This window comes from Aethalodelphis obliquidens, unplaced genomic scaffold, assembly GCF_003676395.1.
Source record: "Aethalodelphis obliquidens isolate GAN/ISIS:26980383/991018 unplaced genomic scaffold, ASM367639v1 scaffold50, whole genome shotgun sequence".
NCBI classification, from domain to species: domain Eukaryota; kingdom Metazoa; phylum Chordata; class Mammalia; order Artiodactyla; family Delphinidae; genus Aethalodelphis; species Aethalodelphis obliquidens.
The window spans coordinates 244,335-269,247 of record NW_020837994.1 but is presented as its reverse complement, the minus strand read 5'-3'; the positions used below and the strand labels follow the sequence as shown (position 1 = coordinate 269,247).

The 24,913-nt window shown below is 53.3% G+C and overlaps 2 protein-coding genes across 7 annotated transcripts in view; one reads left to right on the top strand and one right to left on the bottom strand.

The window, feature by feature from the left end:
• FCHSD2 (FCH and double SH3 domains 2) overlaps positions 1–5,448 on the top strand; it is a 294,045-nt gene extending 288,597 nt beyond the window's left edge. For both annotated transcript variants that reach the window (XM_027083298.1, XM_027083297.1), the window contains 3 exons: positions 545–674; positions 817–899; positions 3,373–5,448. In XM_027083298.1, coding sequence (XP_026939099.1) covers positions 545–674; positions 817–899; positions 3,373–3,456 — 297 coding nt within the window. In that variant the 3' untranslated portion in view covers positions 3,457–5,448. The remainder of the gene's footprint in view (positions 1–544; positions 675–816; positions 900–3,372) is intronic.
• Positions 652–24,836, bottom strand: ATG16L2 (autophagy related 16 like 2). 5 transcript variants are annotated; one of them, XM_027083299.1, is made up of 19 exons: positions 24,635–24,834; positions 22,647–22,746; positions 22,002–22,104; positions 19,245–19,318; positions 18,687–18,938; positions 18,501–18,566; positions 18,062–18,175; positions 16,625–16,687; positions 15,909–16,017; positions 15,408–15,513; positions 14,611–14,681; positions 14,276–14,347; positions 14,043–14,163; positions 13,612–13,717; positions 12,792–12,941; positions 12,536–12,583; positions 12,328–12,429; positions 12,087–12,107; positions 11,649–11,981 (listed from the first exon to the last, which is right to left on the bottom strand). In XM_027083299.1, the coding sequence occupies exons 1-19, from the start codon at positions 24,750–24,752 to the stop codon at positions 11,894–11,896; spliced, it is 1,884 nt and encodes a 627-aa protein (XP_026939100.1). In that variant the 5' UTR covers positions 24,753–24,834; the 3' UTR covers positions 11,649–11,893. The 5 variants fall into 5 exon arrangements, with proteins under 5 accessions (XP_026939104.1, XP_026939100.1, XP_026939103.1 ...); XM_027083303.1 differs by lacking the exons at positions 11,649–11,981; positions 12,087–12,107 and adding an exon at positions 652–734 and having other exon boundaries at positions 24,635–24,835; XM_027083302.1 differs by lacking the exon at positions 12,087–12,107 and having other exon boundaries at positions 11,649–12,047; positions 24,635–24,836.
• Positions 24,837–24,913: the final 77 nt, after the last annotated feature.

Here is a 24,913-nt window from a genome sequence, read left to right as displayed (position 1 = left end):
CAGAGCTCCATAGGCTTAGCTAATCATAGCAAACCTTGTCTTTACGGGAAACTTCTAATTCGGATCAGTCACAGCAGGCCTGGCAGGTCCAGGACCATAAGGAACATGTCTGTCCATCTTGCCTGTGTGGTATTGTGACCACTTAGCGTGACATTTACAGAACCTGGGGAAGTCAGAAACTCAGCCAATTATTTTATCTTCACTGAAAAATACAACTTGTCCCTTTTTTTGTTCTTCACTGAACTGACTAATTTTGTATGTTTTCAATAGAACTCTCGAGAATGGTTTGACTTGGTAACTGTTTAAGATAAACTAAAATCAGTAGTATAATGAGATCTGTGGAAGGAAAAAGTTAAATGCAACACAAAACTGGGGGTTGGGGTGGTTATTCTAGGCTCATTTGCTTCTAATGAGGCTGACCAAGAAAGTTAATAATCATAACTTAGCTCCAAAGAAAAGTAATTTGCCAGGAGTAGTCAGAGAAGCCTGCTGGTCTCTCCTTCCTCAAGTGAGCACTTCGTAACCTCTCTTCCCTTTGCTGCAGATCTCTCCCTCCCCCAAGCTGCCCGGCTCCCTGCCTCCACTGCCACTGTATGACCAGCCTCCTAGTAGCCCTTACCCCAGCCCAGATAAGAGGAGCTCCCAGTACTTCCCCCGCTCTCCTTCAGCAAATGGTAAGGGTTCTCCAGGGCATGGGTCTACATACGCTTTCATTCAGAAATCCACACGTTCACCTGAAGAGCAAACAGATCTGCATTAGCATTTATATTGCTCAACAACGCAAATAAATTGAGCTTCTTTGATTCCCTCCCTTAGAAAACAGCTTCCATGCCGAATCGCCAGGATTCTCACAGGCATCCAGACATACTCCTGAGACCTCATATGGGAAACTACGACCTGTAAGTCTCTTATCTGGCAGGGTTATAGAATGCGTAGTTTCTCCAAATTGAAAGTTAGAAATTAATGTATCTCCATGACCCCTGTGTTGTTACTAATTCCCTCCATGCCAGGGTAAGATGGAGTTGGGAAGTTAAAAAGAGCTCTGGAAAAGGAAGGCTATAAAAATGAACACATCTTGGAAGGTCTAGCTTACACTGGTGCTTTCCTCACTGAGCCATGGAGAGATTGCAAGGTGACAGCTATGAAAGTGTATTTAAATTATAACAAGCTCTGAGAGCATTAAAGTGGTCTAATTGTGAAACAGAAGGATTTTATTTTTCCATCAGGCATTTTATGAGAACCTATTTTCCAGGCCTCTAATTGCCTCTTTGACGGACACTGAAATGAAATAAGATACATGCATTTTGAGGTTTGAGAGCTTCTATTCTCAAAGGAATCTGTTCTTACAAATAATCACCTCTACTCACCCCTCACTGACTCCACCCCACCACCTCACTGTGAAACAGCTCTTCCAAGGTCATAACTTTCGCATGCTAATCTAGTACATATTTGCAATTTTATTTTCCTAGACCCCCTTATCAGCATTTGACACAGTTCTCTGAACCACTCACTACCTTTGGCTTTGTTCATTCAGCAGATATTGAGTGCCTTGTTAAGGACTTGGTTCTTGATCCTAAAAGTTTAGGAAGCTATTGTAAGATTGTAAGCAGGACAGTGATATGACCAGTTGTGCATTTTTAAAACACCACTATGGCAGCTAAGTGGAGGATGAATGGAAGGTGATAGAATGGACACAGGGAGCCGTTAGGAGGCTGGAGCAGTGGTCCAAGCAAGAGGGGACAGTAGTGTGGACTAGCGGATAAGAGCGTGAATGGAGAGAAGTGGACCTGTTTGTTCTACCACACTTTCCTTGTCTGCTTTCTACTTCCTGGCCCTTCCTTTTTGTTACTGAGTCCAAGTTCACTCTTCTCGCCGCAGGACAGGCCAATAAATTGGGAGACGAGGTATTGAGGCGAAGAATAGCGACTTTACTTGGAAAGCCGGCAGACCAAGGAGATGGCAGACTAGGGTCCCCAAAAAACCATCTTGGATGCCTGTTTCTTTAGAGGTGGGGGAGGAGGTGAGGAAGTAAAGTTAGGCCATTAGTTTTGCCTGCTTGGCCAGCATGGTGAGGGGATGTGTTAATTTCTTCTTTTCTGCAGCCATTCACAGGTGGGCAGGGTCAGATTGTCTCCCTGTGAGCTGAACAAAGGCACTTTAGTTTAACATTCAGGCAGAGGGGCAGGGTTCCCTGAGGCAGGCCACTACGTATGATTATAATAACAAAAGCAACAAAAAGCAAAGGTTAAAGTCAAAGAAACAGATCCAACACAGAGTCAGAATTGGCTCTTCCCTGTTATATTTTCATTGACCTTTGCGGGCTTCTCTGCCTCTATCCATCTCTGTTGATGCTTCTCAGGGTTCTTTCCACGGGCTGCTTCTCTTAAAGTCATTAGAGTCACTCTCTGAGTAATCTCATCTACTCCCAAGGCTTTGATAACCATTTATTTACTGACAACTCCCAGATTTATAACTGCCAATCCAGTCTCTTCCCTGAGCTTCAGACTTGTGGAAATCTCAGTGTGTATGTACCAAAACCCCCAAAACTCAGCAAAACACGAGTTAATTATCTTCCCTCCCAGACATACTCCTTCTCCCATATTTCCTGTCCTGGTGAGTGGTACCCCCATCCTGCCAGTGCTCTGCCATCACTCGTGACACCTCCCTGACCCTGCCTTCCACAAAGAGTCATCACAAGTCCTGCCAGGTTTACCTTGGAGACAGCTGTCAAGTTTTTCCACCCTCTGCTGCCCCACTGCCCGTACCCTAGTGCAGGCCAACATCAGCTTTCTTTCAGACCACCACAGGAGTCTCCAAAACTGTCACCTGTATTCTCGCCCACCACCACTGTTTTCTTCAAACTTTTACCTGAGTCATCTTTTCACACATCTGATACTGCTGTTTAAAATCCACCAAAGATTCCTCTTTGCCTACAGAATAAAGCTCCGATTTTTAAATATGGATTAATGAGGCCCTTCATGACTTACCCCCAGCCTACCTCTCTAGTCTTCTGTCTTGCAACTCTCCTTCCAAGACATGTTAAAAGGTTTTCAGTTCTCCAAGCATTGCTCTCTCGCTTTCAACTCTAGGCCTTTGCTTTGGACGAGGCTTTTAGGGCTACAAAGACTCTTGTGCCCATGAGGACTTCAGCCTAGGCAAGAACCTGAATCATGAGTTTCACATTTCATCCAGAACAATAGGTCCTTCTCAGTGTAAGAAGTTGTGAAAATTAAGTTGAAAGCACATGCTTAGAGCATTTCTGAGAGCCCTGGGGTGCCCATGTCCTTGGGTAAATGACTAGTTGGGGTTTGGATGCTTCAGGCACTGAATCGGGAAGCTGACTGACAATCCATGTGATGGTTTCCTGCTCAGGTCCGGGCAGCTCCCCCTCCACCTACGCAGAACCACCGAAGGCCAGCAGAGAAGATCGAGGATGTGGAAATCACACTGGTGTGATGATGGCTTTGCCCGTCCGTTACTGCTACAATCAAGGCCAGGCTTAGAGTTTGGCCAGTTTTGTTTTTTAGGCACCTTTGCATGATGATGACTCGAACAGAGCAAAAACAAGGAGGATTATATGTGACTGGGTGGCCTGGTAGACTCCTCCCATGTTTTGAATATTTTGTGCCTTTTTTTGTTGTCATTTTCTATGTCATCTCTCCTACCACAGCACAAATCCTAGAGGGCCCTAGAAGCACAGAGGGGGACAGCCCTCTTGCCTAACAGTGGCCCGTTTTTGTATGAGACTCAAGACCAGGCCTCGATCAGGGCACAGTCACAGAGATACTGATCATGTGCACTCGTACAGTATATTACTGTGGCCACAAGGATGTGGCAAAGATTCTCATCTTTCTTCAAGTGGCTTCTGCTCATCTGATTGAGTTTAATCAGATCACATTGGCTACATAAGGAAGCAGGAGGAGGGATTTCAGGAGAGGCTGGCTCCTCCCCGCAGTTAGTCCCCAAATTGAGAAACTGAAACCGTATTGGAAAAAAATGGACTGCCCTGAGTTTAGCACCAATTGCATTAATGCACATCTCTTCCACAACTAACAGATTTAAAACAATAACAGTGTCCTTTGTATTAATATTTATGCCATTCATTTAGTATTAGTGGAGCTAACATGGAGGGGCTGAACTAGTAGCCGAATCTCATCCCATCACATAGACTAATAGAAAGGAGGCTGTGGCAAAAGCAGAAATGGAGCTTCCAGATCTGAAATGAGCCAATTTAATGTTCTTTTTATATTTGGGTATTTTTCATTTTAATTTTTGCAGCGTATACTATTCTGACCAGTATCCTTAGAATCTGAACGTCTAGATAAACTGGGGACACATACTTGCCTTGTCGAGCTTCTCTACTGGGGAGGCCTCTAGCATTATTTTATTCCCAAGCCAGTCCACTGGCCCAGGCAGCCACCCACCACATAAAATGCAGCTTCCCAGGTCCAACTGACCTGACATTTCCTTGGGAGGAAGAACCTGTGGCTCATGGAAACCAGCTTCCTGTGAAGGACTAAAGGATTCCACAGGTGCAAATTGACAGGTTCTTCACATCACAGGGAGAGCCAGGAGTAGCCTTCTCTGCAGGCTAACAAACCCATAGCCGCAGGCATCCCAGAGTAGGCCTCCGGTGGCCCTCCACCTCCTATGGAAGATAGGGAGTGCATTGCTTAGGGACTAAGGGATGTTTGCCAGTTGCTTTTTTTTTTTTTTTAAATCAAATTTGTAGAATTTAATTCGAAAGTTGTCTTATGCTTTGAAAATGCCATCCCTCCTAAGAATCTAAAAACGTGAAATGCTCGCCAAATGTCCCCATGGGATTTTTGACCAAAAGTAAGGTCAGAGCTGAAGAAATTTTCAGTTAGTCATTTGATCACTTCAGTGACAGTACCCATTGATGAATCTTCTCCGTGATTTGAGGATTTTTGTTTTTGTTTTTTGCTTCTTAACCTGTTGATCTATTTGAGGTCTTTTTGTGTTTATCAAACTTATTCTTAAGTTTAAAAAAAATTTAAAGGGTGGGTTTTTTTTTTTAAGATTTTAAAGTTTGTTGACAAGTTTAAAATCTTCAAAGCACTTTAGAAATCTTCAAAGTGCTGAAATCAGGCAATTCTTGCCACCCAGTCTTGTATTCTCTCTTTAGCTAGCAAAATTGTCCTTGAATCTGGGTTTTCCACATTCTCAGAGGGTTATTTGAAATCTTTTGTTATATTTTAAAATATTTTTTGGAAGAGCTGCTAATTTTATTTTAAAAATACAAAGTTGTAAAAATATGCCTCCTTTTTAAAAAGAACCCCTCCCTCCAGGACATGTAATCCAGTGTCACAGTGCACACGGCTGGGCTCAGAGGAAGCGCCTCTGTGCAGATGTGCTTTCTTTACAGTGGCTGTAAAAACTTTGTATTTATTATGTATAAAATGTTGAATAATAAAAAAATGGAATTAAGTTTTCTAAGTTTTACTTATAAAGAGATTTGGGTAAGCAGGCTTTTCCAAATACCCAGTGCTTCTTATAAAGACACTTCTAGGCCCTCCTTTAAACCCTACAACAGATACAGAGAGGGGGAAGTAAATTAATCCATCCATGGGACAAACAGTCCTGCATGCCACCCACCTGCCATGTGTAATACCCTGAATGCTAGAGATAGAAATAAATAAGTTGTGGTCTTGGCTCTCAAGGTTCTTTCCCAGTGGAGAGAAAAGGTATACACATGAGGACAGTACTGTGTGAGGTGCTGGAAGGGCGAGGCAGAGAGTGTGCTGAGGGAGCTGAGGAGGGAGCGCTGATTCTGCAGCTGGAAGGGCGAGAGGAGGGCCACTGAGTCCCCTCAGAGGATGTGACTGCTGGCTTCTAGGAAGTGGGCACTCTGGACTACTCTGTCCTTTCCTAAACCTCCACCCTGAGTAATGAGTCAAGGGAAGGAGATTTACTGGTCTCGGGGGTGGCTAGAGGATTCCAGGTGAAAAGGCGAGTCCCTCTGGCTGCCAGCCGGCCCAGTGAGGACGAGAGGTCAGCCTGTTTGGGGAGGGGCCCCACAGCCCTCCTCTTCCAGAGCCGCGCATGTGCTATATGTATTCTTCCAGACGTTTTCTGTGCATAGAACTCATATGCACACACTGCCTTTTTATATGTGAGATTATATAATACATTTAGGTTTACCTCATTCTTTTTGAAGGCTGCATTATATTCCACTGTTCTTATATATCATAATTTAAACATTCCTACAGTGATGGATGATGAGGTTGTATCCATCCATTTGCTCTTCGAAAGTTGAAATGAACACCTTTGTACATAATTCTTTAAAAATTTGTTCCAGTGAAAATATTGGGTAAATTCCTAAATACGTAACTTGAGAGTCAAAAAGGTATGTGTGTATTTAATTTTGTTAGATGTTGCCAAATTGGCCTCCAAAATGACCGTATCTGTTGACACTCCCACCAACAGCGTAGAAGACAACATGGACTTTGGAGTTGGAAGGTCTGAGTTAAATCCTGCCTCCCACTTGACAGCTGTGGAACCCAGCTTCAGTGTCCCCATCGGAAACATGAGAATAATGCTGTGGATCCAAGGACATGTAAAGTGTGCAGCACAGGGTGGTCCCCACAAGCATCCCTCACCATCACTTCGCCCACCTTCAGCGGCCTCCCCTACAGAACTGCTCCTTGCTATCCTTCCAGCCTCCTAGTAACACAGGGCTGTCATGAGGCCCAATGGAAAGAGTGGGTGTGAAAATGCTTCACCATAAATATGGTAAGGACTATCAGTGCACATTTAATATCTCTTCCATCTCTTGCCTTCCCCTCTAATGAAAGCTGCTCGCATTCAAGACTACTGTTGGCCCCAGAGGCCTGGTCTGTGACCAGGGGACGGAATTAAGCTAATCATCCCACCTCTGTATCATAGCTACATTGGGGCCTCCTCCATCACAGGAACTAAAGGTAAGGCAGCTGAACCAGGTTCGCAGCACATCACCTAGATCCCTTTCCTCTGACCCACCACCCCAGCCCACATCCACAGGCAGACAGAAGCAACTGGGAGGATATCCTCTGGCCGCAGCCCTGCCACCGCTTGATGGACGCCCTTTCCACTGGGCTGCCACAACCCTGGCTTTAAAAGAAGTAGAATGAGATGATTTCCAAGGGCTTATCCAACTCTTATGTTCTAGATAAGTTCAGTTTCTAGATGCAGAGTGAGAACATCACACAAAAAGGTCACAATATTTGAGAACAGACTTTACGAACACAGAGACTTCTCAGGATGGCCAAAAGTTGAAAATTCAAGCCACTGAACTCTCCACTGGGACAGAGCAAACTGTCCTCTGGGTTGTGGTCACACCCGGGCTGCACTATTCACTCACTGCCCAACAAGCCCAGCCAAAGCTTTCGGTTGTGAATTATTTCCTAACCCTCTGAGGGGCCTTGTAACAAAATCTGGCTGAATCTTTGCATTTAATGCTCGTTATGAAGCTGTTTTTCATGACTAAAATACGTTACAGAAATTTTAGTTTAGAAGGGAGAGAATTGTAATTTGTCCTGAAATCCTACAACTTAACCAGTATAAGTTTCCTTCTAGATGTTCCCTGTGTTTGCTGTTACTGCTTGATCTGCCAAGAACCCCATGAATGCCAAAGAGCATCTTGTTTCTGGACCATTTTCCCCTGGTCCCACTGGCCAAAAAAACAAATGCAGCATTTCTGCTGTGTCTGTGTCAGAGAGCCCTGGTCTGGGAATATTTTCCTGGAATGTTATCCTGAAACAGCAGAAATGCACACACCTCTTAGGGTTCACACCTCTTCCACACTGTGTGCTCAACACCTAAGCATGTGTTTTGTCACCCACTTGCTCCTATGAGGGGCAGGGGAAGAGCCTGGTCAAGAGGCTTGTATTCAAGTCCCTGGGCTGCCTCGATTACCTGTGCCCTTAGGGTCATCCCTTCACCCCTCTGGGCTTTCCTCTTCTTGTCTCTAAAGTGGGAACGAGAAGACAATACAAACTTCATAAGACCCAGGGGGATCAAATAAGATAATGTACAGATAAGCTGAAAATATTTTTGACTAGTGGATGTGCATCTGTAAGAAGAAAACTACCTGTACCAGACACATCACGTCGCATCTCACAGATGGGTCCACACCTAGTGCCACCAGGATTCCTCCAGAGAACGATGGGCCAGGACCACCTCTATTTGTTCAGTCAGCAAACTTACTGCCCCAGGCCACGTTCTGGGCATTGAGACATAAGTGACTCAGTTCCCATCCCCGTCACCAACGGGCTCACATCTGGTGGGGGTGACGTGGGAACAGCAGTTTCAAGCCAAGGTGCCTCTCCCAGGACAGGAGATGACCAAGGGGCAGTAGGACCCCAGAGCAAGAGCCTCTGTCATTTCTCCCTCTCAAGCTTCAGGCAGGTAGAGGAGGTGGTACCCATGCCTGTACCACAGCCCCAGGGAAGAGCCCGGATCACCACTGGTGAGGTGCAGAGCCATGGAGCAGGGAGAGTCTCACGGACGTGGAAACTCTCCCCACTGTGATTCGCCCAAGTTCTCTCAGGAAGGTAACTGGAAGTAGAACCTAGAACCTGGCCTCCAGAAGACCAGGCCAGCAGCTCTCTGCAGAGCCTAAGTCCAGTTTTTAGAAAAGAGGGAATCGGGGGCCTGGATTCTTATCCCTGCTCTGCTGTGTGACCCTGGTCCCTCTCTGGCCCTCAGTCCATATGCACAGCAAGGGTGACACTTTTGACATTAGGGAAAAAACTCAGGCAGGCAGCCCCTGCATACTGAACACCTGAGTAGCAACTATTGAAAACCTGGAGAGAACCGGAAGCTCAGAGCGTTTTTTTTTTTTAATACATCTTTGTTGGAGTATAATTGCTCCACAATACCGTGTTAGTTTCTGTTGCACAACAAAGCGAATCAGCCATATGCATACACATGTCCCCATATCAGAGTGGTTTTAAGCACAGGGTTCTATCCCTGCCGCCTCTGCTGCCCAGGACTGCAAAGACTAGAGGTGCAGCCTTCCCAGCTGGCACCCCTCTGAGCTCTTCCCCTCCTTGGCCTTTGCCAACCCTTTTCCCCACACTTGCCTCATTCCCTGTAATGCCCAGCCTGTCTCTGGCCTTCCAGACTTGCTCCTCCAGGAAGCATTCCCTCCAGGTAAGTTAAGGTGTGCATGTGCTCCCTGAAGTGAGGCAGGCATGTGCTAGCAGATCTGCCCCATGAAGAAAGGAAGGCTTAAGGGGAGTAAAGGGGTCAGTCCCAGGAGTTGAGTCATATAATTTCCTGAGCTCCTTTTCTGCATTCTCTAAGCAGTCTGAATTCACTGCAGTCCTGTGAGGTACTTGCCCCAGATGATGTAGCTGGTTTAACAGCCTCCCAGGATTCAAGTTCACCTCCCTCCTGCGGCCCTGCATGTCCCTCAGTTCAAAGAACACTAACCACCCCCCCAGGCTCAGGCCTAGGCACCCAGGGCCAGAATGGAAAAAGAGAAGCAGGGAGGGATTTAGTTTAGACAGAAAGCTAGAATCACCTACCCGATGGAGGCAGTGGGTAATGCCCTGCAACTCTGCCTAATTGGGAGCCCAGATTCGCTGACATTTTGTTTAAAAAAAAAAAAGTATGACAAGAGTCACAGTCCTGCTGTGCCAGCTGTGATGATCTCGTATCACTCACCCTCTCTGAGCCTCAATTTTCTCATCTGTGAAAGAGACACCTATATCACAAGGTGGTTGGGAGGAACAAGATACTGGATAGAGGGCACAGGGCCTGACGCAGCTCAGTAACGGTGGCTACTGGAAGCTTTGGTCTTTCTGGCCGTGAATCCCAGGAGGCGGGAGAATGGCCTTGGCAGACCTAGGCAGCTGGTGACTCCTGGTGGCCGCTGGGAGCCAGGGCATGAGGGCCAGACCTTCAGCAGTCTTAGATTCAAAAGATCCTGGACTCCGAGTCTTTGACTGTTAGACTTGCTGAGTCCTCAAATAAGAGAATTTAGTCACTTATGAACATTCCCTGAGGCTTTCTCTGGCTGAGGCCTGATCCCAGGGAATACTTTGCTCCCATCCTGGCCTCTTCCAAGAGCTTCCTGACTGAGATGGAGGGAGGCAGACACAAATGGGGGTGGGGGTGGGGCACAGAGATGGAGGAGGCTCCTAGCCAGCCTGGCAGGTCAGGAGAGGCTCAGGGATCCTGAAGGACAAATTTGAATTAGGAGTTGGGAGGGAAGAACATTCTGGGCAGAGAGAAAATCACACGCAAGACACATTCAGAGTAGCAACAAAGTGAAGATGCAGCTGAGGCCAGCAGGCCACATCCTGAGGGTAAGGAGTTTCTCTGCAGGCAGTGCAGAACTTCAAAGGGTTGGACGTATGACCACACCACCTTAGAAAGTCACTCTGGCCATGGCAAGGAGGGAACTAGGTGGAGACAGCAGGTCGAGGACAAGGTGGCCTGCAGTGGCAGCAGGAATGGAAAGGAGAGTTAGACGCAACAGCCCCACGCCTTGGTGCCCAAGAGGTGGGGTGTGAGGGGAAGAGGCGCTTATGACAGGGATAGATGATGCCTAGGAGGCAGCTGGGTATGTCACCATAGCTCAGGGGACAGCTGGGCCGAGGGCAGTGAGTGAGCTGGGATCAGCAGAGTGTAGATTTGGGTAGTTAGCCAACACTTAAACAGCCTTGTCATGTGCCAGGAACTTTACAAATACGGATGCATCGAGTCCTTCCAACAGTCGTTGAGGTAGATACCACTATTTTCCCATTTTACACAGGAGGAAACTATGGCACAAAGACATTAAGTAACTTGCTCAAAATCATTCTGCTACTAAATAGTAGAGCAGAGATTCAAACCCAGACAGTCTGGCTGCAGAGTCCTGGCTCTTAGCTCTCTCCTGCCCGTCCTGGAAATAGTCTGCAAAACGCTGGGACTCAGGAGAGACACTGTAAGGTAATAAAGGAGGCTGAGAGTTCTAGAGTAAAGCCTTGAATCTCAACTGCGTGGACCCCCAGAGGTCAGCCCCTATCACTCAGGGACAGAAGTCCCCTTCAACACCTGGTGACTGGCAATGGCCGTCCCACTGACCCTTCTCCACGCCCCAGGTTGGGGAAGGAAATGGGAGTGCCCAGGTTCCACCCTATTGGGTCTGCCATGTACTCCAGATGCTTGTTGTGTGGCTTAAATCTGATGCTGATGTAAGCGAGGCCCAGGCCCAGCCCACGGATGTCCTCCCCGCCACACAAGGGGTCTGCCTCTGGGGCAAGAATGCGGCCCCAGTCTAAAGGCAGGCCTGTTGTACCGAGTACTTGACATCACTCTGGTTTTTCAGGATCCTTTCCACAGGGCCCCTCTCGGCTGTCTCCCCTGCTCCCTCCTCAGAATTCACACGGCCCCTCCTCAGCCTCGGTCTACCCTGGGTGCCTGAAACAGAAGGGCCCAAGGACCAGGACCAGCTTAGACCGAGGATGAAATTTCCACTGCTCCAAAAGCCACTGTCCTTTGCTGCCTCTGGGCCTTTCTTCATGCTGTCAGTACAGAAGGCGGGCCAGCTCTGCCCAGCTCTGTGCGGGGGGGAGGAAAGGGAGCCCAGCCTGGGTCTCCCTGAGCCTCCACCCAAAGGCTTCCCTGTTCCCTGAATGCTGCAAAGAGGCAAGCAGACGCCAGTTTAAATGTAATTTTTTTCCACTTTTGCCAGAGATAAAAAACAAAACAATACAGTAATCCCCCCCAACCCACACTTTGTTTTTAAACAAACAGGCCAGGTCCTGCCAGGCCTTCTTACCCACTAAATGCCACCCCCATCCCTGCACCCCTACTGGCCCTGGAGCCTCTGGGGCAGTGGGAAGCTGTCCTCCAGCTTCAGGCTTTGGACTAGAGCTCCAGCTCAGGCAGGGGAGTCGTGGCACTAGTGCCAGAGCACAACCTTCCTGGCTTGGTCCACGCTCACCACGTGGCTCCCAGAGTAGCACCAGGCCACGGCATTGACGGCAGCGCTGAGGAGAGGGAGAGGCAGGCTTCAGGGGGCGTCCACTGCTGGGCTCTGCCCCTCATTACTGGACCTGGGCATTTTGAAGCCCTCTCCAAGCCCATCTCCTCACCTGTAAAATGGGCTCAGAGTGCTGTGGTGAGAGCAGACCCAAGTGCACATGGGAAGACACCTTGTGAACTATGAAGGGCTCAGGTGGGGGGGCAGGGAATGGAAGGTACGGGACAAGGGCTGGGGGTTCCAGGATGCCCAGCATGTCAGGACCTGGAATCAGCTTAGCAGGACTGGGGCAGGGCCGGGGGTGGGGTACTGGGGCTGGGGTGGGCAGGTGGGTGGGCAGTGGCCGTGCTCACCAATGGGGTCCCCGAAGGCTACTCTCCAGTTTCCCAGTGTCTACATCCCAGATGTAAAGAGCTCCATCCCAGGAACCTGCCAGTGCGTAGCTTCTGTCTGGGCTGCAGGGGCCACAGCACAGCCAGAGAGAGGAGATTAGAGGTAAGGACACAGACACAGACAGATGGGACACACTCAGGCATGGGTGCTGTGCTCTCATGGACACACCTGAACACAGCTTTGGTCCAGTCAGAACCGCACCTGAAGCCATCAGCCCTGAGAACAGACAGGGTCGGGTCAGAATGGAGGTGGCTCAGCCAGGAACTTACGGAGCTTCCTCTCTCCGGCAAGGGCTCGGCCACCTCACCAGGCCCTGATCCAGAGGGGCCTCCAGGGAGGGCCCCCCGCTGACGGGCCTTTTACAGGGGACAAGGCCCAGCTGCCACAGCCAAAGCCACAGGATCAGTGGGCACAAAGCAGGTACCTGAACACCTGGCGGACGTTGCTGACACGCAGGTCGATGACCTTGAGCGTGTCGTCTCGGGAACAGCTGAGCAGATGCAGCTGGTCGTGGCTGAGGCTCAGGGAGGTGACCCGGCCCTGCACAGGGATGACCTGGGTGCAGTGGGGTCCCCTGAGGAGCAGGGACAAAGGCGAGGATGAGCAGCAGCCACCCTGACGAGGTGCTCCTGACAGACTAACGAAGTCCAGAGGCCCCCCTGGTCTCAGGCCACTAAGGCCAAGGCTGACGACTAACCTCCCCCTGCAGCCAGCCCCTTCCATCAGGAACTTACTAAACCCTTGGGTCACTAAAATAAGTGCTGGGGGTGGGGGCGGGGAAGCAATGCAAGTCTGTCTTTAAATATGTGCAAGAGAGTGCAAGGGGTTTCAAAAGGCAAATCTCTGCAGATGCGTAAGAAGAAGCCTGCGGCAGGCCTGGCACTGGCTCTGGCACTGGTTCCAGCACTGGCTTTTATAAACCATTCAAGCCTAATGCTGGGCTCTTAGGCTCAGAAAACAATATAACTTTTGTTCCTTTTGACTAAAAAGTGGTGATTATATGGAAAAATAGAGATTCTCCATCTTGGTTGGCAAGACCCAGGCAGGGTCCCTTGGTTGGACCAAGGGCCAATAAGAAGGAGACAGGTCTCCAAGGGCAGCTGAGCCTTCAAGGGGCCGAGCCCAGCAGAGGCCACCAGAGCCTCGCTTCCCCAAGGTACCCTCAGCAGCTCCATGGCTAGAAAAAGGAAGAGAATACAGGAGCCCTGCCCCCACCTCCACCACCCACAGCCCGCGCCTATCACCTGCTGTCCCAGAACCGGATCTTCTGGTCATTGTGACCACTAATGATGACATGGTCCCCACACACCACATCGTTACAGTAGGAAAGGACATTGATGGTCCTGGAACCTAGGGACCAAGGAGTAGAGCCCCAGCCTCAGAGAAGGGTTATCAGGAGCCAACCCACTGGATGTATGGAGAAGCTGAGGCCCAGAAGCCCCAGAGGTAAGGTGTCCTCCCAAAACTATAACCCAGGTCCCCTGTTTCCCAGCCCAAAGCCTGAGGTCACCTAGAAACCAGGGAAAGCATCATCGATGGGGGGACAGAAGAGGGGCCTTGGGAGGTTTCATCCCAAATGCCTGTAAATCTTGAAGCCACTCCCAGAGAGCAGGCTGAGGTCCCCCATAGCCTGGCAGGGTCCTGGCCCTTGGGAAAGGGGAGGGTTGGGCCTCACAGTAGGCTCGGCCGAGGTCCCACTCCTTCACTGTCCGGTCCCGGCTCCCGGTCACCGCCTGATGCATCGTTAGCTTGAATTTGGCAGCCGTCACCTTGTCTGTGTGTCCAGATAGTGTCTCCTGCCACCATCCCAGATATGCATCAAGGGTATGGCCAAGACCCCATAACAAACCCCTCCAGGCCCAAGGCATGACCCCTGACCCCCAGGCTGCCTCCCCAGTCAGGCCTTACCTTGGACTGTGCCTCCCCAACCTTCCAAAGCTGGGCGGCCTTATTGTAAGTAGCTGCCAGTACCTGGGAGCCCTGGGGAGACAGGAGGGGAAAGGATAGGTCCTGAACCTGGGCCTGGCCAGAGGCAACTGCAGGCCAGAGAGCTAGGGTCAGGGCTGCCTCAGAGCTTCCCCTAGCCCAGGTCACCCAGGTAGGCAGGGGAGAATCGAGGCCCAGGGAGGAGGATTGTGTAGGAGCTCTAGGATACCCGTGATGTTCCCTCAGGCCCCAAAGCCCCCACCTGCCCAGTGTGGAAACTGGGGGAGGGACATCCTATGCCCCCCAGGTCCTCTCACCGAGGGGTCAAAGTCCACACTGGTGATGCTGCCGCCAGCTCCTTCAAGGGTCTGGTTGGCCTCCAGGCGCCCTGCGGGGACCAGGAGAAGGGACAAGTGAAGTGAAGTCACTAATCTCACGAAACAGAGGAGCCTGGACTGTGAGTGGGAAGATGAATCTCTCCTAAATTAGAGGACAGAAGTGCTGGGCCTGTTCTTGGGGGAGCGGCCAGGGTTGGGGGGTGGGGGGTGGGGTCTAGCTGGAGGCTGCACCTTCCTGAACTGCCAGCAGAGGGCCCCGGGGGGCTGCAGGTCATCTCGCGGATGTCTGGAAAAGACCAGAGAGAAGGGACTGTCCCTAGGTCACACGGCAAGCCAGAGCCAGGCCAGCTGGAGACTCACCTCCTCCAGGAAGCCTCTGGGAGCCAGCTCTCGCTCCCCAGTACACCCCCCGCTACAGAACACAGAGTAGATAGCTAACATCTGCCCCACGACTGAGTTCTGAGGGCTCAGTGGCACTAGAAGAGGTGGCCTGGTGGGGGGGCCCAAGGGACCTGCTCCTCAAGGGCCTGTCCCTGTAGAACCTCGTGACATGGTGCCTCCACCACCCCAACAGGGACCATCTGAGCTCAGCCCTCCCCACCCCGCAGGCCTCGACTTCAGGAAGTGGGAGGCTCTGCCCTTCTTAGGAGCAGTGAGCCCAGAACTCTTGCCGCTGCCCACAAGAATGTCCCAGGTGAGGAAACGCAAAGACTCAAGACCCTTCCCACCAAGGAGCAAGCTGAAGGTGAGGCTGGCCTGTGGGCAGGGACCCTCACCTCCCACGACATTCCAGAGGAGGATGAGGCGGTCAGCCCCTCCAGTGGCCAGGAGGCTGCTACTGGGGCCAAAACGAACAGCATTGACCTCGGAGAGGTGGGCATCCTGTGGGGAAAAGGGGAGGTCGGTGCCCCTGGTCCTCGCCACACACACCTCTTTGCTCACGCTCACAGCTCTCTGTCACGCATTCTTGCACACATCAGGTCTCTGTTCGAACACTGAGTTTCAAACTCAGCCCCACCAGGGCTCATCACCTTTGACTGGACCCCTGCAGCAGCCTCCCGCCATGTTCCCAATACTCCACTACCTGGCCTCCTGGTCTCCCGGCCTCCTGTCTCTCCCTCATTATAAAATGCCGAAGGGCTCCCACCACAAGCTGTGGGAGGAAAACTCCTGCTCCCAGTGAGGGGCCCATCCTTGCTTCCCCAGCCTCCTTGGACCACTCCTGGGACCTGCACTCCCATATCGTACCCCATGCACTTGGCCCAGCTCCTCCTTACCAGCACATCCTGAGCTCGGGTAGGAAGTCGGGCGGCCACGCACACAGGGATGCTCTGGTATCGCTGCTCAGGGGCTCCCCCAACTGAGTGGCCTCTCCTCTTCTTGAAACTGCAGGAGGGGGTCAGGAGGGCATTCAGCAAGGCCTCTGACACGGGAGCCTCGAGCTCTCCTGAAGCAGCAACAACAGGAAGCAGACACGGAAGGCAGCAGAACATGGCCAGGAGGTGCAGCAGGCACGGTCCCCACCAGCCTCTGACCCAGGAGTCAATGTGGAGACAGTAGGGGCACCAAGACAGGCGCAGAGGCAGGGCAGGGTTGTTGGTGGATGCAGAGAAACCTCGGAGCAGGGTTTCAGTCCTGGCCTGGCCACTGCTTGGCACTGTGACCCTGAACAAATCCCTGACATTTCTGAACCTCCATTTCCCAAATGAGTAGTAGCTCCTTTCTGGCCTCAGGCTGGAGCTTTTGGTCCCCTGTGACGACCCAGGATGAGGGCCAGAGCCTGGAAGATAGCCAGGCAGGGGCTGGGAATGAGGCCATGCACCCAGCTCCTGCCTCTGGGACTCAGCAGAGACTCACACACAGAGTGCTGGGCAACGTACGGAAGGACACACTGAGACACATACACAGCCCAAGCCTGGGCTCCAGGAGCCTGACACACGCATCCAAGGGGCCCAGCACCTTCACACACATGTTGGTGCACACACACACTTACTCCAGAAGCCCCTTCACCACATCCACACAGCGGGACAACGTCAGGGAGGTGGCGGAGGCAGACCTGGGGCAGAATCGAGAGAGATGTGCTAAGGGACTGGCCGGTGGCTGTGCAGACAGCAGTCATTCATCCCTACACTCTTGAGCCTGGACAAGAACTTTGCTCCTCCAAGGCCAGGAGAGCATGATGACCCAGAGGAGTCCCAGGAAGATGGAGGAAGGGAGGGATTTGGAATGAAGTCTCCCAGTTTCACCATGATGGTTAAGACCTGCCTCACCACCCAAGTGCCCCCCAACAAAATTTCATGGGAGGCTGAGCTGGGGCCTATGGAAGGGGGTGAAGGTGCCCCCAGGCTGAGAAAGCACAAGGCTGGGAGCAGGGGCTGGGAAACCTAGATCCCAAAAATACCCAGGAGATCATGTGTCCTGAGATGACCTGGCCCGCCAGGGCTAAGGCTTTGGGGACTGCATCTCATGCCCCTCCCCAGGGTTCCTTCACTACCCTGAGGCCTGGACACCAGCAACCTGCAAGAGAAGGCTGCAGGGGCTTCCCTGGTGGTGCAGTGGTTAAGAATCCACCTGCCAATGCAGGGGACACGGGTTCAAGCCCTGGTCTGGGAAGATCCCACATGCCTCAGAGCAACTAAGCCCGTGTGCCACAACTACCGAGCCTGCGCTCTAGAGCTCGTGAGCCACAACTACTGAGCCTGCGTGCCACAACTACTGAAGCCCACGCGCCTGGAGCCTGTGCTCCGCAACAAGAGAAGCCACCGCAATGAGAAGCCCACGCACCGCAACGAAGAGTAGCCCCCACTCGCCGCAACTAGAGAAAACCCGCGCGCAGCAACGAAGACCCCCAATGCAGCCAAAAATAAATATTTTAAAAATTAAAAAAAATGAAAGGACTGGAGGAGAGCTTACAGGCTGGGGAATGCGGGGAGGGCAGTCTCAATGCCAGGCAAATCAAGACAGACGGGGCAGACTGGGGGTGAGGGGCATCCAAGGACTGAAGCCTCAATCAGGTCCCACCCATATGAGCTCCCATCTACACATGCTTCACAGGCATTCAGGTACGCTTACCTAAGCTTGTACACACATATGCTCTGACGTCCCTGTGTATGCACACACATGCCTGCGACAGCTGAACCCTGGACCTTGCCAACAGGTTCCCTCCTGGTCACACCCTTTCACCAGCCTGACATCCCACCCCCAGAGCTCTGGTCCTGGGAAGGAGAAAAAGGGGTTGAGGACAGAGGTTGGGGTCCCGGAGGTGGCACTGACCCTAAGTGGCTCCAGGCACTGGAGGTCAGATCTGTCCTGGGGTCCAAGCTGTACCCCAGTCTCTTCTCAAGCCCCCTCTCAACCCAAGAGCTGGCCCAAGGTCCTAGAGGAAGACTCTGGGATGGGACCCAGCTCAGAGCTGTGGGACAGTGCTCACCTGAAGGGCCTCTTCCATTTCTCACCAGCCTCACTCTCCAGGAACGCTGGCTCAGCTGCCAGAGCCAGAGTGTCTGCTTCCTCTCTGATCCCATCGCCTAATGTGTCTGGGCTCCTGGGGGAGAGAATTAAGCTCAGAATGGCTAAGGGACCAGGCCAGCCCCTCCGCACCACGGTGAGGATGTGCAGACCCAGAGATGAGGGTGTCCCTGTGGACGCACGTGTGGCAGGCACAGGTGCTGGCTCCTACGACCACACGTGTCTGCACGTGTCCTGGGCTCGTTCTGCCTGGGGGCCTCGGCACCGCGGCTGTGCACACTTGCAGTAAGGTGCACCGGCGGCCGCAGGCAGGTGAGGGCGGGGTAGAACTGTAGCGGCCACGGGGCAGAGCCCGCGGCAGAGCCTCGGCAGGCAGGTCTCAGGCGCATCCTCATTCTTACTCGCTTATGCTCACTGTCCGCTTGGCTGCCTTCTTCAGCTCCTGGGACACCCGCGCCTGTTTGGCCCTGGGACAGAAAAACCTCCCGAGAGTCGGGTCGCTCCCGTGCCCGGAAGGCGGGGCCGGCCCCTCCCCGGCAGGCCAAGCCACCACTCACGTCCCCGAAGGGCGGGCCCAGCGCTCTCACCTCTCGCGGCGCTCGTTGCGCAGGTTGCGCTCGGCTGCGGCGCGCGCCTTGCGCCGCACCAGCCGATCCAGCAGGTCGCGTGCCTCCTCCTCGAGCCTGCGCAGAGCCGCCTCCTGGTGCCCGACGTGCACGCGCAGCGCCTCATAGGCCGCCCGCTGTGCCACGTTCAGCGCGCGCCGCGCATCCACCTGTCCCTCCTCCTTCTCCCGCGCCTCCTGCAGCTGCGCCACGCGGGCCTCCAGAGCTGCCAGCCTGGAGAACGCGGAGAACCTCCATCACCGCCCTGGGGAACCAGTCTTGGAGCTGGGACAAACTTGCCCCTGGCCACGCGGCCAGCCGGCCGGCTAAGCCACGTCTCCGACCAAGCCTTCGCAGTCCTGCAGTTCCTGGCCTCTGCGACCAGCCACAGGCCTGGGGGACGTTTGAGGACGTGGGAAAGCTGTCGGGCCCTTCCGGAGACCCGCGGGGTGACCCTGTCCCCTCCCCCTGGCAGTGATGGCCCCAAGCCTCCCCAAGGTGCGCGGGGGGGGGACCCCTCTCGCACCCCCCGCGCCTCACCTGCTTTGCCGCTCCCCCAGCTGTGACTCCAGGGTGCCCAGGGCTGCGCTCTTCTCCACCACCTGGTAGGCCATCTGCAGCGGCGGAGGGGCCGGACAGGTAGGCATGGGTGCCTCTGGGCAGGGCCTCCAGCCCCTCTCTGGCCGAGAGGCTAGTAGGACGGGGTCTGCCTCTCCTCTCACCCGCCCCCTAGCTCAAGAGAAAGCTGAGGCGCAGACAGGCGTTGCACCAAGCACAGGAATGCACTGCTGTTTCAGGGATCAACGGAAGGGCCTTAGGCTCTGAAGCCTAACACCCGAGTTTCAATTCTGGCAGTGCCACTTATATTCTCTGTGACCCGGGGTAGTCATTTAACTGCTCTAAACCAGCTCTGTTTCTTCACCTGTCCAGTGGGAATGGTTGTGCTTACCTCACTGGGTAACACGGAATTACTATAAGGAACAGTATCTCAAATAATGATGATTGGTTCTATAGCACTTAAGTGTGCTAGGTCTTATTCCGAGCACTCTACAGTATTAACTCTTTTAATCCGGTAGGAACTGCCATTCTCCCCCATTTTACACGAGGACATTGACACAGAGAGGTTCAGTGTCTTGCCCAAAGTCACACAGCAGAACTGAGATCTGAACCCAGGCCACCTAACATGCTCCAAGTAAAGCGCTGGGGTATAGGAAGGGTTCAAGGGATGTGTGTTCTTTTCCCCACCTCTCCAAGCCCTGGCCTACCCAAGCGTAGATCCCAGAGAGCAAGAAGGAGCTCTGAGCAGAGGCACACAGGCTAACAGGAATGGACTGTGGGAGCGCCAGGCCCAGACTGAATACCAGAGCTGCCCCCAGCCCCAGAGTGGGGGTGAGCGTCATCTCATCTGTCCCCCGCCCCACTGAACAGTCCTTCATCCGAGAGCCAAGAGCTGGGGAAACCACAGAACTGAGGGGTCAGTGGGTCCGGGGCATGAACCCATATCCCCTGCATCGGCAGGCAGACTCTCAACCACTGCGCCACCAGGGAAGCCCTGGAGATCATTTTTATTATTAAAATATATTACTCTGGGCTTCTGGGCTTCCCTGATGGCGCAGTGGATGCAGGGGATACGGGTTCGTGCCCCGGTCCGGGAGGATCCCACATGCCACGGAGCAGCTGGGCCCGTGAGCCATGGCCGCTGAGCCTGCGCGTCTGGAGCCTGTGCTCCACAACGGGAGAGGCCACAACAGTGAGAGGCCTGCATACAGCCAAAAAAAAAAAAAAAAAATCACTCTGAGTACAGAATGGAGAATGGATGGGGGTGCCAAAAGAGGAGTGGTCCAGCAAGGAATGAGAGTAACTTGGACCAGGCAGACAGGGCACAAAAAATGGAAGTTGATGGATTTGGAGGCAGGATCCATGAGCTGGTGACTAGCTCAGGATGGAAGGCTGCTAGGGGTTAGAGGTGTCCCTGGGTTTCCAGCCTGGTGACTACCAGTGGAGGGGGGGATGATCTATCTCATTTATCACCTAGTCTACAAATATTCATTAGCATGGACTGTGGAGACAGGCCCCAGGGATACAATGGAGGCAAACCAAAGGCATCCCAGTTCTCGGGGTTCTCACAGCCCAGAAGGGGGCTCAGATTTTGAGAATCACCTCTCAAATGTAGAGTTGCAACTACAACAGGGGCTCTGAGGGAGAGGCTACCACTAGGTTCATAGCCCCAAATACACATTAGTTGAGCAAGGGACTTGGCATGTGGTAACTAGGTAGGTGCTTACTGGCCCCTCAGCCTCCTCCAGTGGACTGGAAGCTCCATGGGGCCAGGTCCTGTTTACTGCTGCATTGCCTATGCCTTGGATATAGTGACTGTCAATAAATATTTGTTGAAAAAATGAATGGAGATCACAGAAAGGGGATTTGTGCGGGAGAGAGTTCAAATCCTGGCTCCAGCTCTCTAAGCTTTCGTTTCCTTTGAAATACAAAGTTGCGGAGGATTAGCTGAAGTAACGCTTAGCCCAGCGTTCTCAACGTGGTGTTGGCCATATAATCACAGGGGCGATGGTTAGTCTGATTTTAGGCGTGAAGTCCAAAAAGCAGCTGAGCAAGAGAGTCTGGAGCTCATAAGAGAAGGCTGAGCTAGAGATGGGTCTGGGAGTTAGCAAACAGAAAGTCCTTGGGAGTCAGTTAACCCACCCAAGCTCCAAAGAACACCCACATCTGAAGGGAGGGGGTTAAAAAGGAGGGAAAGTAGCCAGGGAAGGAAGTTCAGAAGCAACAGCTACATAAGTGAGAGGAAAACCAGGAGAGTGTGGTGAACCAGAAGCCAAGAGACACCATGGGGCAGGGGCGGGGGGAAGCAGTGGCAGGTGGAGCTAGCACACCCTGCCATGGAGATGGACCACCTTACTTTTGGTCTGTAAATGTGTATTGAGTGTCAGCTGGTACTGGGCCCTGAGGTTTGCAGGGCAAGTGGTGAGCAGAGCAGGCTGGACCATCCAGAAGGGGGAACAGAGGCTGCCTGTTTCCTGCACCCCTCACACACCCCTCCCTGAGCTCTCACTGCACTTCCTCCAGCTGCTGTTGGAGCCCACTTCATCCTGGGCTGCCAGGGCCAAGCTAGAGAGCACTCTGACCCCTGTCTGAGCACTCTGACCCCTGTCTGACCCCTGGCCTCAAGGCACTGGACTTTGGAATCTCCCTCACTTGCTGGCTCCCTTGGATGACATGTCCCAGCCCCAGAGTCCTGGATCCTGGGCCCACCCCATTCTCTCAGCCCCCTGCCCAGCCTACCTCTCCACACACCAGCCGGAGCCCCTCCTCTTCCTCTTGCCACTTCACCCTCAGAGCTGCTGGTGATGGGACTCCGTCTGAGTCAGGCCCTGACTCCTCCTCCCTGTCAACCAATCAGAGAGCGGTGTTCATTGTCCCTCCATTCAGCCAGAGGATACACACGAACAGTCTGAAACCAGAGCCGTGAACTTTCTCCTGAGGAAGGTGGGAGCCAGAAAGTCAGTAGAGGAAAGAGCAAGTCTCCAGAAACTAGAGCTGCCCGGGAACCTCTGCTCTTGGATTCCCCCAGGCCTGGAGTTCCCCGGCCAGGACCCCCCTCAAGAAGCACCTCCCAACTCTGAGCCCCAACCCATTCCTGGTTCTCATCTTCGCTCCCTCTTTGGAATAGGTGGCATTGTGCCCTTTCTGTAGGCATCAGGTGGCAAACAGAAAAAGACAGAGGTGTGTGGGCGTGGGAGGACAAATGCAGAGAGAGGACATTCTGAGCAGCTGGCCCCTGGGGAAGGCTGGAGAGCCTGCCTCCCCCTCCCCTGGGCAGCAGCCAAGGGCCAATGAGGTGCCTGGGAGAGAATGAACCCCGCATAGCCAGTGGGGGCAGGGCCCAGGCACAGGAAGCCCATTGTGACCACAAATACAAACACTCACCAGCCGCCCTGGTGGAGAGCCCGAGTGACATCGGTGGGCTCTGGCTGCAGCTTCTCTGAGAACTGGGCCAGCAGCTCCGCTTTCTCTAGGAGACGGTTATCTGTGGGTGCAAAAAGGTGAGCCTGGAGCACAGACAGACTCTTTCCAGGAGACTCTAGGCATACAAGTTACCTCTCTGGCTGGGAGGGCTGCAGGAGCCGAGGGATGCAGAATGGGGAGCTACTGGCAGGCTGGGCTCTGCCCTTGCCTGAGGGGTGTCTGTGCAGCTCCATCAGGACCTCCAGCCCTTGCACACCCTCTAAGAGCATAGCCCCCAGGCCCTCCCAGGAGAAGACTTGCTCTCCCAGGGACACAGAAGGACGACCACTGCAGGGGAAGGAGATGGCTGGGTACTGCCTGCTGAGGTTCTCAAGGGAAGGAAGGGGCCAAGGGTTGATACCCAGGGCGGGGCCTGTCCCCAGAGAGCGATGAAACAAACTGAGCTCCACTAGCCTGTGGTCTTTGGCAAGATACTTCCCTTCCAGGGGCTCTTTCTGGGCTAAAAAACAACCCTGACTTCCCCAGTGTTGGTGTAAGGCTCCCCCAAGGCCAGAACAGAAAGTCCTTGAGTTTGGTAGTTTCTGCTACAGACCCTGGAATACAGCCTCTCCACCCCCACCCATGGTCACTTCCTCTTTTCTCACCAGGCCCAGGTAGGGTAGAGATGGTAAGCCCAGGCCTAACTCCTCAGCTCCTTTCCCTATTCCTGTCCGCTACGTCACCTAGGTCACCTAGGTCAATCACCTAGGTTGCTGGCCTTGTTCTCACACAAAACCCCACCCCAACCCTCAGGGAATTGCTCTGCCCCACCCTCACCCCCAGCAAATCTAAAGAAGATGCCATTTTGTCCAGTTTATGAGTGAGAAATAGGAGGCTTAGGGGTATGACCTGCCCAAGACCACAGAGAAGACTGGACTTCCAGTGTCTCTGAGTTCAGCCTTCCAGGATCACTCCAGTCCCACAGATTTGCAGCTCCCAGGGGATGGGGGTGACTCCCTCAAATTGGACTGTTCCATTGTCCATCAGAGCAGTGGAGAAGTGAGGCTGCCTAGAGGCAGGGGGCTGGCCTCATATACCTGAACGGAGAGGACCTGCAGCCCAGAAGGCTGCAAAGAAATCTCCCAGGACAAGAGCAACAAATTCAGTTGTGGGGCTGGGGGGAGATGGTTAAGCAGCAGCCAAAATTAGGACCAGTGATGGAGCTGGAGGGACTGTGATTAGACTTTTAACCCCCAAACATACAATCTCAGATGACCAGAGGTGCTACACACAGGTGCACACCTGTTCATCCTGGCTTGAACTGCCATACCCCTTCCTCACCAGCTCCGCAGAAACACTATGAGAATCTGACTTCCCCAGGCTCAGCCACCTCCCTCCGCAGCCTGAATCCCCCTGCTTCTCCTTCAGGCTGGGGTTGGTTGGGCACAGAGATGCTCCAAAAACCTGAGCCAGGATCACCTATCAGTGGCAGAGCCTCAGACTCTGAACTGCCTCCCTAGAGATTCAGAGTTTAAAAGTAGCTGCTCTGGACAGCCCCGAGATCTTTCACTGTGCTTATGAGGACCAAATGGACTGACCAGGCTCTACCCCGGGGACGGCCCAAGAAGGGTAAGTCTAAAAGACCCTAAAAATCCAACATTCGCTTATGAAGCCGTGCACAGGAAGCCCAGCCGGTGGAAGGCAGAGCGAGGCCCAGAGGGGCGAGCAATAGCAGGGGCACTAGGAGGGAGCTCCGTCCCGGAGGGGGCTCTGAGCAGAGCCTGGACGGGAAAGGGCAGGAACGCTGGCTAGTCGGAGATAGCGCGTAAGAGACAGCGAGTCCAGCAAGCCCCAGGCTTCGGAGGCGAAAAGGCGTCGGGGCACTTGGGTCACAGACGGAGGGGCCAGACAAATGCTTCCCCGCGCCGGAGCCCTATCCCCTCGACGGCCCCGGGACGCACTGCACTCACAGGCCGGCACCAGCTCCAGGAAGAGGGCCTTTTGCGTTCGGTCTCGCTGTCGAAGCTGCCGCACGATGTGGCGTTTCCAGCGGGCGGCGGGGACGCCGGGGTCGCTGGGCCCCGCCATGGCCGCCCTCTCCCGCCAGCACCGCGCGCTCCCCCCGCCCAAGGAGGCGCGGCCGGGCAGGGGCGGGGCTCCAAGGGGACTCCTTGACGTCAGGGGGCGGGCAGCGGCGGGGAATCCCCGGATTGTACTAAGAGTGGTCTTGCGGGGGAGAACGGAATGAA